The 15,116-nt window shown below is 38.8% G+C and overlaps 1 protein-coding gene across 2 annotated transcripts in view; it reads left to right on the plus strand.

The window, feature by feature from the left end:
* DACH2 (dachshund family transcription factor 2) overlaps window positions 1-15,116 on the plus strand; it is a 423,481-nt gene that overhangs the window by 302,858 nt on the left and 105,507 nt on the right. For both annotated transcript variants that reach the window (XM_063431857.1, XM_063431858.1), the window contains exon 5: window positions 4,824-4,996. In XM_063431857.1, coding sequence (XP_063287927.1) covers window positions 4,824-4,996 — 173 coding nt within the window. The remainder of the gene's footprint in view (window positions 1-4,823; window positions 4,997-15,116) is intronic.

Consider the following 15,116-nt stretch of genomic DNA (forward strand, 5'->3'; position numbering starts at 1 on the left):
GCAATAACCATTCCTTGCCATGTTAACAACAACAGATTACTTATCTTCATTGGAAAGAGGGAGCAGCATTGATCAACTGACAACAGATTACCTCCCCACGGTCACGTATTCATCCGCTTATAGAAATGTGGTTAATGACATTTACTGTCCACACAGGAAAAGTTGTGCCGAGCAGCAACCTAATCCACAGAAGGGTTAATGCTGAGCAGCAATTATGCAAATGAAACCTGGTAACTGACTTTGGGGTCAAAGGCCGGTTGCAGCCTATCAGATCTAGAGGAGGGGTATTTAGGCCCAGTTCTCATCCTGCTCAGTGCCCTGTCGTGGTTTCCCTTGTGGTTGTCCGAGACCGCATTTCTGTTTATAGTTTTCTACCTGGTTTTTGACTTTGGCTTTGTTTATTGACTTCTCTATATTCTGGTATCCTGACTCCTGGCTTTCCTCATCGCTGCGTCCCTTTCTGTGTTCCCTGACCTCGGCTAGTATTTTTGACTATTCTATGTACGTTAAATCCGGCCATTCTAAGGACCAGTAATACGTTACTTATTTGTCATCCGTGCTATACAGTTCTACGTGCTGGATCAAACAGTAATCCTGACACCCACATGTGATAGAGAAAGCTGCATCCATCAACTGCCACATTCTCATCAGGAGATGACTTACTGTATGTAGCAGAGATAGTGGCATCCTTCAGTTGTCATAGTCACACCATGAGATTATTTGGTATCATGTAACAAATAAAGCAGCATTCATCAACAGCCATATTCACATCGGGAGATTACTGACTGTTTAGTGGCAGAGATAGCAGGGTCCACTATCAAATGTTCTACTGACAGGAGCACATCACTAACAGTTACATTACAAAGGAGACATTATCCATCAACTGCCCTAATCACAGCTTAAAATCAATTCCAGTGTGTTGTTTGTTTTTGATTGCGCAAGTCCAGAATTTCTCGATGGTTTAAAACAGACAGTTAATAACATCTCACTCCGGTGAATTGTATGAATATGTAACAGAAGTAATTTAAAACCAGACCTAGCAGTGTTGACTATTGGTCTGGTTAAAGGGCGTTTATTTTGATTTATGACATACACGGGAAACTCTCAAAATACAATCCAGATCACCATCTAAAAAACACTAGAGCAAAACACAACACATGTAGGACAGCCTACGATATGATACTCAGAATCCCAACAGTTCTGGATCCGGCAGGACTGTCCCTATAGTGCGTCCTGTCCTGCAATACTGGATTAGGGACGCCCGGGAAATGTCCCCTGCAAACGCGATGCAAGCACATGATTAGACATGCCTGTGCTACGTTGAATGGTTTGGGTGCCTAAGACCATTGCACAGAGAGTTTCAGCAGAACTGTGCATTGTTTGCCCTGTGTGGGGCCAACCAGGGAGGCATTCAGGAATGGGTGTTTAATCACGCTTAGCTTCTGGCCGGCTTCACCCCCTTTCCCTGCCTATTTTGGGCGTCATCAGTGACACAAGTTGCATTACTGGCACGCCCACCCCCTGTATAGGTTTTATACCTCCCACTGTTGGTATATGTACTTTGCGGTTTCTGGTGTGTACCAAGTCCCGTGTTCTCCTGGTGTATCACGTCCTGTATTTTCATGGTGTATATCATGATACACACCAGCAGAACGCAGGGAATGATTTACTTCCTAATTAAGGGTACTTTCTGGTAGAATGTAGGGCATGGTACACACCAGGAGAACCACATGGAGCAGGACTCATAACAGCATTATACAGGGCATAATGCACATAGAGCATGGGTGGAATTTAGGACATGATACACACCATGAGAATACAGGACGTGATACACCAGGAGAACACGGGACATGATACACAGCATGAGAATACAGGACATGATATACCAGGAGAACACGGGACATGATACACAGCATGAGAATACAGGACATGATATACCAGGAGAACACGGGACATGATACACAGCATGAGAATACAGGACATTATATACCAGGAGAACACGGGACATGATACACAGCATGAGAATACAGGACATGATATACCAGGAGAACACGGGACATGATACACAGCATGAGAATACAGGACATTATATACCAGGAGAACACGGGACATGATACACACCAGAAACAGCAAAGTACATGATACAAACCAGGAAAAAAACAGAACATGATACACACAAGGAGAACAACACAGGATATGGCACACACCAGGAGAAAACGGGGTTTGATAAACACAAGGACATGATATACACCATGAAAATACAGGACGTGATACACCAGGAGAACACGGGACTTGGTACACACCAGAAACCGCAAAGTACATATAACAAACCAGGAGAAAACAAAACATGATACACACAAGGAAAACAACACAGGAGATGGCACACACGAGGAGAACTCAGGGTTCGATAAACACAAGGACATGATATACACCATGAAAATACAGGACATGATATACCAGGAGAACACGGGACATGATACACAGCATGAGAATACAGGACATGATATACCAGGAGAACACGGGACATGATACACAGCATGAGAATACAGGACATTATATACCAGGAGAACACGGGACATGATACACAGCATGAGAATACAGGACATGATATACCAGGAGAACACGGGACATGATACACAGCATGAGAATACAGGACATTATATACCAGGAGAACACGGGACATGATACACACCAGAAACAGCAAAGTACATGATACAAACCAGGAAAAAAACAGAACATGATACACACAAGGAGAACAACACAGGATATGGCACACACCAGGAGAAAACGGGGTTTGATAAACACAAGGACATGATATACACCATGAAAATACAGGACGTGATACACCAGGAGAACACGGGACTTGGTACACACCAGAAACCGCAAAGTACATATAACAAACCAGGAGAAAACAAAACATGATACACACAAGGAAAACAACACAGGAGATGGCACACACGAGGAGAACTCAGGGTTTGATAAACACAAGGACATGATATACACCATGAAAATACAGGACGTGATACACCAGGAGAACACGGGACTTGGTACACACCACAAACAGCAAAGTACATGATACAAACCAGGATAAAACAAAACATGATACACACAAGGAAAACAACACAGGACGTCATACACACCAGGAGAACACAAGGAATGATACACACCAGAAACAGCACAAAACCTGATCCACACTAGGAGAATGCAGGACATGATACACACCAGACTATTGGCTTTTACATTCCATGTAACCCTCTATGTTAATTTTGCCTACTTTTATGTTATTTATTACCTGCACATGTTCAGCATATGATTCTACAGAATCTGCTAAAGATTTAGAATAAATAAATGTTTTCTCTGCAGTAAATCTACGAGAGGTTTAAACTCCATCCTTTAATCATTTAATAATGTGCACTGTGAATCTTCATGACATTCCGTTGGTTTTAGAACCCCTGTTGCCTGCTCTGTATTGGTCTATTCAACATTTTTGGTTTAGCAAATATTGCTTAACTGCCTCCCTTCTAGTGCAAACTTTCTCATATTTATATGAACATTTATTATAGGTAAGATAAAATCACACAGCTTGTGTTATAGTTATAAAATGCACCCAGGTTTTTGTTTAAATGCAGTGATAATTATTTGAAACTTGTAACAAAAAATAAATAAATTAACAATTGGAAAATTCTCATGTTTTAATAACGGGTTGCTAGATGTCTTGGGTAGCATATTTTGTTTCCGTCTAAGCTTAACATGAGTCTAGCAAGTTAATTTACAAAAAAGAATATTTTGGAATTCAATGTGTTTTTTTTACGAGAATTTCTAATTTAAGTCTGAAGTAGACAAACTGAAAGCATCACTGACCAATTTGGCTATTTTGTCCCTAGATTTGAAATTCACCGTGGATTCTAAAAAATACGCACTTTAGTGAATAAAACGTGTTTGACTGCACCACTCAACCAATTCATACTATTATTTAATGAATTCACTTTTTATTTATTTACTATTTGACAGTGTGTTAAAAACAGAATTTTTATTTTTCTAAAAATTAAATTTTAATGGATACCATTATTTTTATACCCATGTGGAAAGTAATGCCTCATACGCATATATATATATATTGGGAAGTTAATTTTGTTTGTCGTTAAAGTTAACATATAGGTCAGATTTAGGATTATTTCACAACAGTACATATGTACGAAATTAACGTGCTACAAATTATGCAAAAATGTAGTCAGACTGAAATAGAAATATCCAGCCCATCATACTTGTAGAATATTTTGACCTGAATATTTCAAGCCAGCTGTCAACAACCCACAATTCACTGTTTAGTGAATACACCCCAGTTAATATATTGTTCTTTGCAGGCCCTTCATTCACCTACTGGCTGTGTCCTAGTTCCTGTAGGTTAACTTGTTTGCAACATTGCGGCAATTCACAACCCTTTAGAACCCAATGGAATTTATTCCCCAAACAGTCAGCTGTTGCAGATTTAAAAGTGAATTGCAAATTTAAAGCAAAAGAATCGAGTTGGAAAACCAGCTGGATTATAAAATTGCGCTAATGCAGCCGTCGTGGCCTACAATTTGCAATTCGGATTTCAGTTCACTGCAATTCACAGTTTACAGAAAAAAAAAATCCTTCTGATTGCGCAGTAACCATATAACAATAAGAGAGCAATAACCAGTGAAGGGGACATTATAGTCAGGGCAGAAAATGTGCTAGAGTGTAATAAAAAAGGCAACAGTTTCTGTATCCAGTTAATGCGTCAGTGAGGAGTGTGTTTTGGCTGAATTCTTCTAATGCTGGGAATACTCTCGTTTTAGGATTAGATTTACCCTTCATGATGATGCCGCATCCCCTTCTTCCAGTCAGCCTACCTCCTGCATCCGTTGCCATGGCAATGAATCAGATGAATCACCTCAATACTATAGCTAATATGGCTGCAGCGGCCCAGATGCATAGTCCTCTGTCCAGAGTGGGAGCCTCGGTTATAAAGGTAAGCGATTAATCTGGTGGAATTATCGGGGTGAGGGTGTCCTTCTATTTATGGAAGGTTTATACAGATGAATGATGGCTAATCTTGCCCCTGCAGATGTTTCTCGGTTGCAATCCCAAGACGCTCAGCCAGCTTTTAGTCTGCTTGGGCACTATGGGAAATGTCTCATAGGAAGAAGAAACATGGTTTTACTCTTTAGCACATGGAGGGATTACTTGCTCGCTCTTCAGCAAGGATTCGTAAACACAAAAACACCATGTGATATAATGATGCATGTGTTAAAGATGAATTAGTGGTTATGGTTTTCTTTAAGTGATGCTAATTATCCAGCAAACAGACAAGCTAACTGCACTGTGAGTCCAGGCAGCCAAATGAGCAACAGCCCTGCTACAGTGAATGAATAATTTAACTTTGCAAATACACTTATATTTCAAGCCAGAAAAAATAATAATAAAAAAAAAAAAAAACATCACAAACAAGCTGCAAAAAAAGCACAGGGTTTAATTGCATGAGTAAATGATGACAGATTTTATTTTCAGTTTCGAAAAAGAGAACAGGGATTTTTTAAAACCAGGGATCATCTTTTTTTTATACTGATATTGATATGCCAGTTGCCTATCGGACCCTGGTATTGCACCGGCATTGTTGTTTGTGTAGTTATTAAAACACCTGAGCTGTTTTTAAGGCAATTTTTGTCACTTTAATTTTTCAATCTCCATAGGACCATTTAATGTTGTAGGTCACGTGAATAACCTTCATCTTATTCCCTGATTCCTGCACCAGTTTCAAAACAAGTTACAAATATTTAAAGTTACTTTCTGGGGAGGACGGAATTATCAGTCCCCACATTATACAAATAATACATGAAATGCATTAAAAATACATGTCGCTGAATGTTCCTGTGTCTACTGAAATAAGGTGAGCCAGGCACTAGCTGGCCTCTTAGCCCATCACCGATCTTCTGTTGCCTTAAACTGCAGGGGTGCACAAAAGGTAGAACTACAACTCCCATAATGCTTTGCAGGCCCTTAGAATGCTTTTAGAATGACAAAGCATCGTGGAAGTTGTAGTTTTAAAACATCTGTAGATCTACATACCCTCATTTAAATGATAGAATGAGTGAGCCCATGTAAATGGGTACTTCTAAAGAGGCCAGTTAGCACCTCAGTTTAAAAAAAATAATGACAGAAAAAGAAAAAGTTTTAAAGAAGGTTAAGGGAAAATAAATGTGTAACTAAAGGTACCTGTGATATGCCTATGATAAAGACAGAGTTCTAGATTCTTGAGTGAACACAACAAACATGTGACAGGTTCAGTACTAATTAGTCCTGTAGCTTTGTCCACTTAGCATCTCTCTCGATCCATATTTAAGATCCAGCCTGAACATATTGTTATATGAGTGCTGAACATGGAACAATCCATTCGTACTGCTCTAAGAACAAATTGTTTCTACCCTTGTTAAGACGAGCATCTGAAAATTAATATTAGGATAAAAAATAGAATGTGATTGTGACTTTGACCTTGTGAGCAACTGGTGTGAACACTGCAAATATTAACAGGTTTATTCACCAAAATGTGAATTGTCTGGAATTAAAAATGAATGCAATGTAAATTTCTAATTTAAGACCAAAGTAGCTGAGCTGGAACCATAGCTGATTAATGAATCTATCCAGTTTGGCTGCTTTGGTCTTAAGTTTGTAAGTTCATTTTGATATTACTTTGATTTCCCAGCAATTCTCACGTTGTGAATAACCATACACATTGTGAAAAGTCAGACATTAAAGCTAGACGTTGTTAATCCACCCGCTCTGTATCCGAATGCAATTTATAATCCCTTGCTTTTGATACTCATGTAATACAAAGCATAACACATACCTGTAGAACAATATTCAGGATATTGCCCTTCTATTCAGAATCTCATTAATAATTATAAGCAGCCAGCCCAGTATTGTCATATAAATAAAGTGTATAAGCATGCAATGTGGATACATGTATCTGTTTTCTGTAATTTCATAGGTCTTCATACCCATATGTTACGAGGTAATATTACATTATCACACATTCTGCCTTTCTGTACAATAAAACTATTAACCTATGTTACTAATGATAGTATATTATAATTACCCACCCACCAGTCACCAATGCATATCTCCTAAAGAAAACCATGATTATAGATTATTGATGTGCCTTTGGAACTGGGCTAGGAACTATTTCTGATGACTGCCTCCAAACACCATAACCACTTCAGTGATTTGAAGTGGTCATGGTGCGTGGTGTAATAACGCTGTACATACGGAGATTAACCTCTCTGCTGTTGGAGGTGTAATCCCGCTTCGGGCAGCGTCGTTGGGCTGGCAATAGTCCCAGGCTGGCTAATATCACTCCTGTGCAAAATTGGCTTCTGACGGTAGTTCGCACAGCATGCTGGCAACAGACAGCCAATGGCGGCACGGCGGCACGGCCCCCCTCCTCTCAGTCTGCCTTCATGACTTACCTCCCTCTTTGGTGAACGGGAGTGACGTTATTACAGGAATATTGGGCTGAGGGAAGAACTTGGCCTCAGTTGTTGGTTGAGATGAGTTTTAGCAGGTTTGTTTTTTTCCAGTTTCAGTTTTTGGGACGATGACCAGGTTAGAAAGCGTTACTCCAAAGAAAACAGTGGTTTTGGTTGAAGTAACCCTTTAATAATGACCCATGTATTTGTTGTATATTACATATATAGTACGCTTTTTTCATACACCTCTTTAAGCATGCACTTATTATTTAGCAGCTTTTACTGTAGTGTAAAAGAAAATATTAATATTCACATTAATAATATTTTGCTTATGCCGAGGCTTCGCTTAATATATTAGCTTATTACACATATCTATTTACAGAGGAAACTAAATAAATAATCCTGGAAAAAAAACGACTCTAACGGAATCAACTGAAATGAAGCTGGATTGTTATTACTGAATCTCAAATCGTGTATTGTCTTTCTGCTATTGAGACTGACATGGCAAAGAGAGACTATCAATTAAACGTGTCATATCTAGACAGATAAATGAATTAAATATCTAGTCTCTCTATAAACATTCAGAAACAGCAACTACTGTGAAATGCCACTTACTCCTCTAGGAGCTAATTAAAAGATTAACATTTAGAAAAGTAATTACTGTTGCAAGATATCTTGCTAGACCAACTTTTTGAACTCTTATTAAATGATTGCCTACCATTAACTTCTCGATCAATTTTTAGATCAAAACCAGCTTTGTTTTTAAATAGAGGAAATTTTGGAGGGGGGGGGGGAAATCAAAGATGTGCTCGAAAAAAATAATTCTGGGTGTTTTTTTTTTGTTGTTTTTTTCCCTCGCTGCAGGAAGTTGCCTTAGGGCAGAGAAAAAAAAAAAAAGATGCACCCTTATTTGGCTTTTAAATAAAGTAAATATATGTGCATACAAATAGATACACACATATAAAAGAGAGGAGGGGAGGCTTCTACATAATGTAAAAGTGCATTGATTCAAATTCACACATTATACATATGTATAAAAAGTGATAAAACAATGTATTTAAAGAACTTCAATATAACGTTTGCAAGTAATCCCAAATTATCACATTTGTAGTCTACTGATCAGTAACCTTTAAACTGAAATAATCCCTCTTTATTGTTTTTAGTTTCTATATTCAGTATTTTAACAATCTCCTGGTCAGACCTGGATTCTGGATTTACATAATATCGAGTTATAGGACATATTTGTTAAACATTGACAAACAAATTCATATTTGATACTTTGGTCTGATTTTCCTGGAGTATATCGATTATTATCCCACTCAATGGTACTTATTGTATTGAGTGTGGAAGACTAAAAGCATTGTGATGACTTGGCCGGCAATAGAACATGTAACACTGAGGTTTGAACAAGTTCTGTAATTTACTCACTAACCTAATGAGCTTGTTGCATTCGGACATACATGTGTGATATTAAGGATTATAATAGCTGGGGGGATTACAAGTATGAAACACGTTTAAACACAATAAAAGAATCTATGTGAGGCAAAATGAGATCATTATATCATGAAGTGATTATTTATATTAAACTATTACTACTTCAAGTGAATGTGTGGATTCTATGAAACAGCCAGATCCTCATTCTTTCACCATAATAAATGCCATACAAGGTTTTACTGAGGGGAAGCAGAACAAGAGGAATGTATTAAACCATCTATTATCTGCAGTACTTCTGTGTCCCAGGTGATTGCCCCATAATCCTCCTGGTGTACTCATGCATGCTGGGATATCTGATTAATGTGATTAATTAATTAATTAATCTGAATAATATCTGATATGTGTTCTTTTGCACGCAGGCATTTCTTCCAAAGTGCTGTATGCATACATAGACTCTTATAGAGCTTGCGCTAATGCCGTTAGGAGGCTAAATTAAACGTTTTATGCTCTGGCTGTGCCAGGCAACTATGTATATTTAAGTCAATTTTCATTATTTAATTATTATTTTTAAGCTATTATCTATTCACCATTTTTTGTCTAGTGCTTATTATTTTGGGAGTACTAAGTCATGTTGATGTCTTCATATATAACTCCAGCGATGCCATATGGGGTAGTGTCAGTCACCTGACAGCTACAGTATGGGACTCATTTACTGCTTTTTATACTTTATCCTCACCATATACTTTGTGATTTCATTCAATGTTTTCCAACTCATAAGTAGTGAGTGTTATGGCTAGGTAAGGGTTAACCAGCAGCACCCTTGCCTCTGTCCTTTGGCACTACCTCTAGTTACCCTAAGGGATGGGTGAATATTAGTGTCATGGACCTTAAGATACCCATATTTATACATTATGCGTGGAAGAGGTTCTTTTATTACTTTTTGACGGATCCCACATCTGTGAGCTGTGAATAAGTACTTTGTGATATAAGCTGGCACTAAGTATCAGTGAATTAAGGTCAATCTCTGGACACCCATACACCCATCGTTTCGGTGGGTCTGATGGATGATTTGTAATGGCATGTATGCTCCGTTTTAAATCCCTTATTTCGTATACTGTATTCACATGGTGCGGTAACTCCGCCCATTTGGTGACGTCGTGATGACTCACTCGTGTCGGCGGAGAGGGGTGTGTGGTAGTAGCGGCTGATTCCCGCCCCCCTCCGCCCACGTGATCCGGCTGACGCCGCCCTTTGTGGTGACGTACTTGATACGTAGGACACACGGAGGCAATGTGGGCTGAACTGGGAGTTGCCGCACGCCAGTGGGTCGGGCTTTTTTCGGCTGGACCAACAGTATGTGAGGATTTTTTATAGGAACCGGCTGATACCAATATGACTAATTACATATTGGGTATTTAAAGGAGTTGGAGACATGGCTAGTCTGTTAGCTTTTGCCCCTGATGGACCCCCTCCATTTTTGTTTTAAAAAAAAACCAACTTATCTGTTGACATTGAAAAGACTACTGATAAGTGTGAGTTAGAAAGAAACGTGTCTTCCCTTTATTAATGACTGCAAATGCATCTGGTTTTGATTAGGACATGACATCTCATAGAGTTAAATAGGAAGATCCCAACAAATTAAGGGTGGGGAAAGAGTGCCCCACCATCTTTATATTTCACTAGCTGCCCCGACATCTTTACATTTTACCATGGAAACCAGTGGAATTTCTCTCAACGTTTAGCACTTTGCCATAGAATAGCATTTGTTTTTCCTTGATAAACCCCCTCAATGTGCACAATTTTTGCCAGTACAAAGACCCGCTCATTTAGCATACTCTGAAAGGTGGTCACTGTATTTCTTTAAAAAGACAACCCCCCCACACACACTTTATTTGACGGTTTCTTAATTAGAATTGTGCCTGAGAATAATAGCTGTTTTAGCTTATATATATGGTCCCTAGTGTTTTTAACTCTTCAGATGCTAGAAGGTGTTAGAAACTTAACCTAGCAGCAAAAAAAAAAAAAAGGTTATTAAGAGGTACTGGCACACAGGGGTGTTGCTAGGTGTCTAAAAGACAAGGACCTACAGTGCAAAAATATATTGGTAGCCCCTTGTACATTTTACCTTAAGCATGCCCAATCTCCACCTGACTAATTCCTATCTTGCAACTGTCATTAGTCTAATACTATCCTTACCTTTTGTGTCACTTTACCCCACTCCCTCTAACATGTAAGCTCATTGAGCAGGGCCCTCAACCCCTCTGTTCCTGTGTGTCCAACTTGTCTGGTTACAACTACATGTCTGTTCATCCACCCATTGTAAAGCGCTGCGGAATTTGACGGCGCTCTATAAATATCATAATAATAATAATAATAATAATTAAACTGTTAATAGCTCCCAACTGATTCCTCTCTTGCAACTGTCACTAGTCTAACCTTACCTTTTGTGTCATTTTACCCCACTCCCGCTAGCATTTAAGCTCATTGAGCAGGGCCCTTAACCCCTCTGTTCCTGTGTGTCCAACTTGTCTGGTTACAACTACATGTCTGTTCGTCCACCCACTGTAAAGCGCTGCGGAATTTGATGGTGCTGTAAAAATAATAGCATAATAATAATAATAACATGATAATGTCCCGCCCCTTGCTCCGCCGTAATTTATAAATATATATGTATATGAAAGCGGCCCACAATGATGCACGCACACAGTTACATATACACAAACAATGTTACAGATACAAGTGTTCATAGTTACACATATACACAATCATAAAATTACACATACATATAGTTACTCATATATACATTCATACACTCAAACATGCACAAACTGTTACACATAAGCACAGATACACACACACACACACACACACACACACACTATTACACATATACAAATGATATTAAACATTTACTCACTTAAACACCCAAAGACTGTTACACACAAACACAGATACACTCACATATACACATATACACAAACTCTTGCACTCACAGATACCCTCTTATACACACACACACACATTTGCCTTTGGCTACCTTTTCCTGGTGGCCCAGTGCGTCTACTCTGAACTGCTACAGGCAGTGTAGGTTTCTCTCCATGCGGAGATACTCTCTTTCCCACTCCCCCCATTTTTATCTGCATTTTTCCCATCCATACTGTTAGCCTTGAGTCCCCTGATATGGCCAGGCACAAAACAGGGGATTTGGAAGGACCGAATCTTACAGTACAGAATCTGGCCAGCTGACTTCCACTCTTAATTTACCTCAAGGCCTTCTTGTCTGCTGGAGGCTTGAGCCGTTATATTGAGCAAATGGTTAATAGCGGTTGTTAGCTTGTGCGAAAATATTTTTCTTGCAAAATCATAACAGTGTTACATCTTTCTAATAGGAGTTCTAAAATTCTGGCTGCATTATAGCGTCCATTGAGATGCTGGCAATAGGATAAAATATAAAATATATGGTGTGAAACAGAGTTGTAAAAATTCAGAAATGGCATATAAAACCAGAGCGCCAACCCAAGAAAAAAATGTTCCGAGTTTTTAGATTTGTAATTTTCTGATATAAATGCCCTCATTGATTAGCCACAAATACTGTTAACCCTGTGTTTGGCAAATGACGAGGACATTATCACTTGTGTTCTCATTTGTAGTAAAACAGATTAACTTGCTGTGAATTTTTAACTAGACGGAACCACAACAGTAGCTACCTAATGAACCAAAACATATTGCTGTTAAGTAGCTAAATAGATGCATGCTGATTACAGGCCTGAAAAATGACTCTGTTTACTTGAAAGGAAGAAACTGTTCATAAAGGCATTTATTATGTTTCGAGAAAGCCTTCTTATGGGCCGGGGCATAAACATTTTAAAGTGGGGCTATTCAGAATCAATAGCTATTTTCAGGGAGATTATTCTCTGTCAGTCCAGGTACTATAAATGTCTAGGCCAGTTGCCTGGAGGGAAATGGCACACTGCTGTGAATATTAAGTGATTGCTGGCACAATATTTATAGTATGCAAGTTTTGACATTTGTTTGCCATGCACCCCTACATTCGTAAATCCAAAGGCTAATGGGGGAAAGTCATTTCACATTTCAGATGCATATTTGTGTCCATTCAGCCAGCTTCACAGAGATAAATTTAAAACACTGAATTAGCTACCTGATTGTTGTCACAATGCGACTGAATGACAGGTTTGGCCATATTTTTAGGAAATGTGTCAGTTTCCTGTATGTTTATTCCTGTCTAATGTAGTCGTATTATCGTCCTTCTTTTGGACTATTAGGTATCTAAGTCACAGTCTAATGTAGTCACTTGCAAGTTATTATTATGTAGAGACTATTTAACCTTATGGCCCTACTTTCGGAAGTCTACTTACCCAATAAAATAGGGTCACAAAAAGCAATGCCTCCTTCTCAGTCATTTTAACATTGGGGATTAACAGGCTTTAACTTCAATACTTGCTGCTTAAACTGCTTCCAATGATGCTCCTCAATAGATGCTTTCCTGTGGTCATCTCCAAAGGACACCTATAGTGAATGGGTGGGGTGCTAAGCCCAATAGGAATGTGGTCTGGAATCCAAATCTACACAGAATAAAGGGGAATTGGAGGCAGACCCATAACATGCATTTCTAAGTAGTGGAGGATACTACTTTATATATACAAAGTACAGATTAAAGAACGGTTTTAAATTTTACAAGGTTACTTAAAATCTACCTTAGCAACAAAACAAATATGGGGATCCAGTTACACCATATGGCCATATTGTGTTAATCCCACCACTACGTCACAGTATCCCAATACATTCGTAGTAGATAATATAAATTCTTCAAGTTGTGAGTTGGGACCTCCATGGATCACGTTTGTTATTCCAGCACATCCCACAAATGCTTAGTCGGATTGAGATCTGGGGAATTTGGAGGCCAAGACAATGCCTTGAACTCTTTGCCATGTTCCTCTAACCTTTCCTGAACAATTACTGCAGAGTGGCAGCGTTCATTATCCTGCTGAAAGAGGCCATTGCCATCAGGGAACTTCATTGTTATGAAGGGGTGTATGTGGTCTGCAACAATCTCTAGGTAGGCAGTACGTGTCAAAGTAACATCCACATGAATGTTAGGACCCAAGGTTTCCTCACTAAACATTGCCCAGAGCTTAGCAATGCCTTCCACCAGCCTGCCTTCTTCCCATAGTTCATCCTTTTGCAATCTCTTCTCCAGGTAAACAACGCACATGCACCTGGCCATCCACCTAATCTATAAGAAAACCTGATTCATCATACCAGGCAACCTTCTACTAACGATACATGGTCTAGTTCTGACTCTCGTGTCCCCATTGAAGGTGCTTTCAGCAGTGGACAGGAGTCATTATGCACTGTGTGTTCTGACACCTTTCTATCAGGGCCAGCATTAATGCTTTTCAGTAATTTGAGCTACAGTAGCTCTTCTGTGTGATTGAACCAGACTGACTAGTCTTAGCTCCCAATGTGCATCAATAGAGCACCCATGAACATGACACTGGTTCACCGGTTTTGTCATTCCTTGCACCACTTTTGGTAGGTAATAACCACTGAGTACTGGGAACACCCCAAAATACTTGTTTTGAAGATGCTTTGACCCAGTTGTCTAGTCATCACTATTTGGCCTTTGTCAGAGATCTTTTCACTTTCCCATGTTTCCTGCTTCCAACACGTAAAATTTAAGAACTGACTGTTCACTTGCTGCCCAATATATCTCATCCATTGACAGGTGCCATTGTAATGAAATAATCAATGTTATTCCCTTCACCTGTCAGTGGTTTTAATGTTGAGGTATATATACATATTACATATCAGTGTGTATATATTCTAATATACAGTATGCATATTATCACGAATCAAGTAAGAAGTGTATTTTTACAAAAGTAACCATTTTTTAACAGTTTCTTTGCTGGCATTTTGGTCAAAGTGATTAAATTTTTCTCCGAGAAACTCAAAGAAATCCACCATTAACAATAGTTATGAGAAATTAATTGCAACCAACTTGACATAACATTGTTTAGACCGTTAGCTTAAAACCTTATTATAAGAAATTATGGGCTCATATTTTACTGCCCATGTGGTGAGAAGTTAAGCTGAATGAATAAAGAATTCCGCTGTGAGTGAAATAAAAAATCTCATACTAACTCATCTGTGTTAATTTAAGAGTATGATGTA

This window comes from Pelobates fuscus, chromosome 9 (assembly GCF_036172605.1).
Source record: "Pelobates fuscus isolate aPelFus1 chromosome 9, aPelFus1.pri, whole genome shotgun sequence".
NCBI lineage: Eukaryota > Metazoa > Chordata > Amphibia > Anura > Pelobatidae > Pelobates > Pelobates fuscus.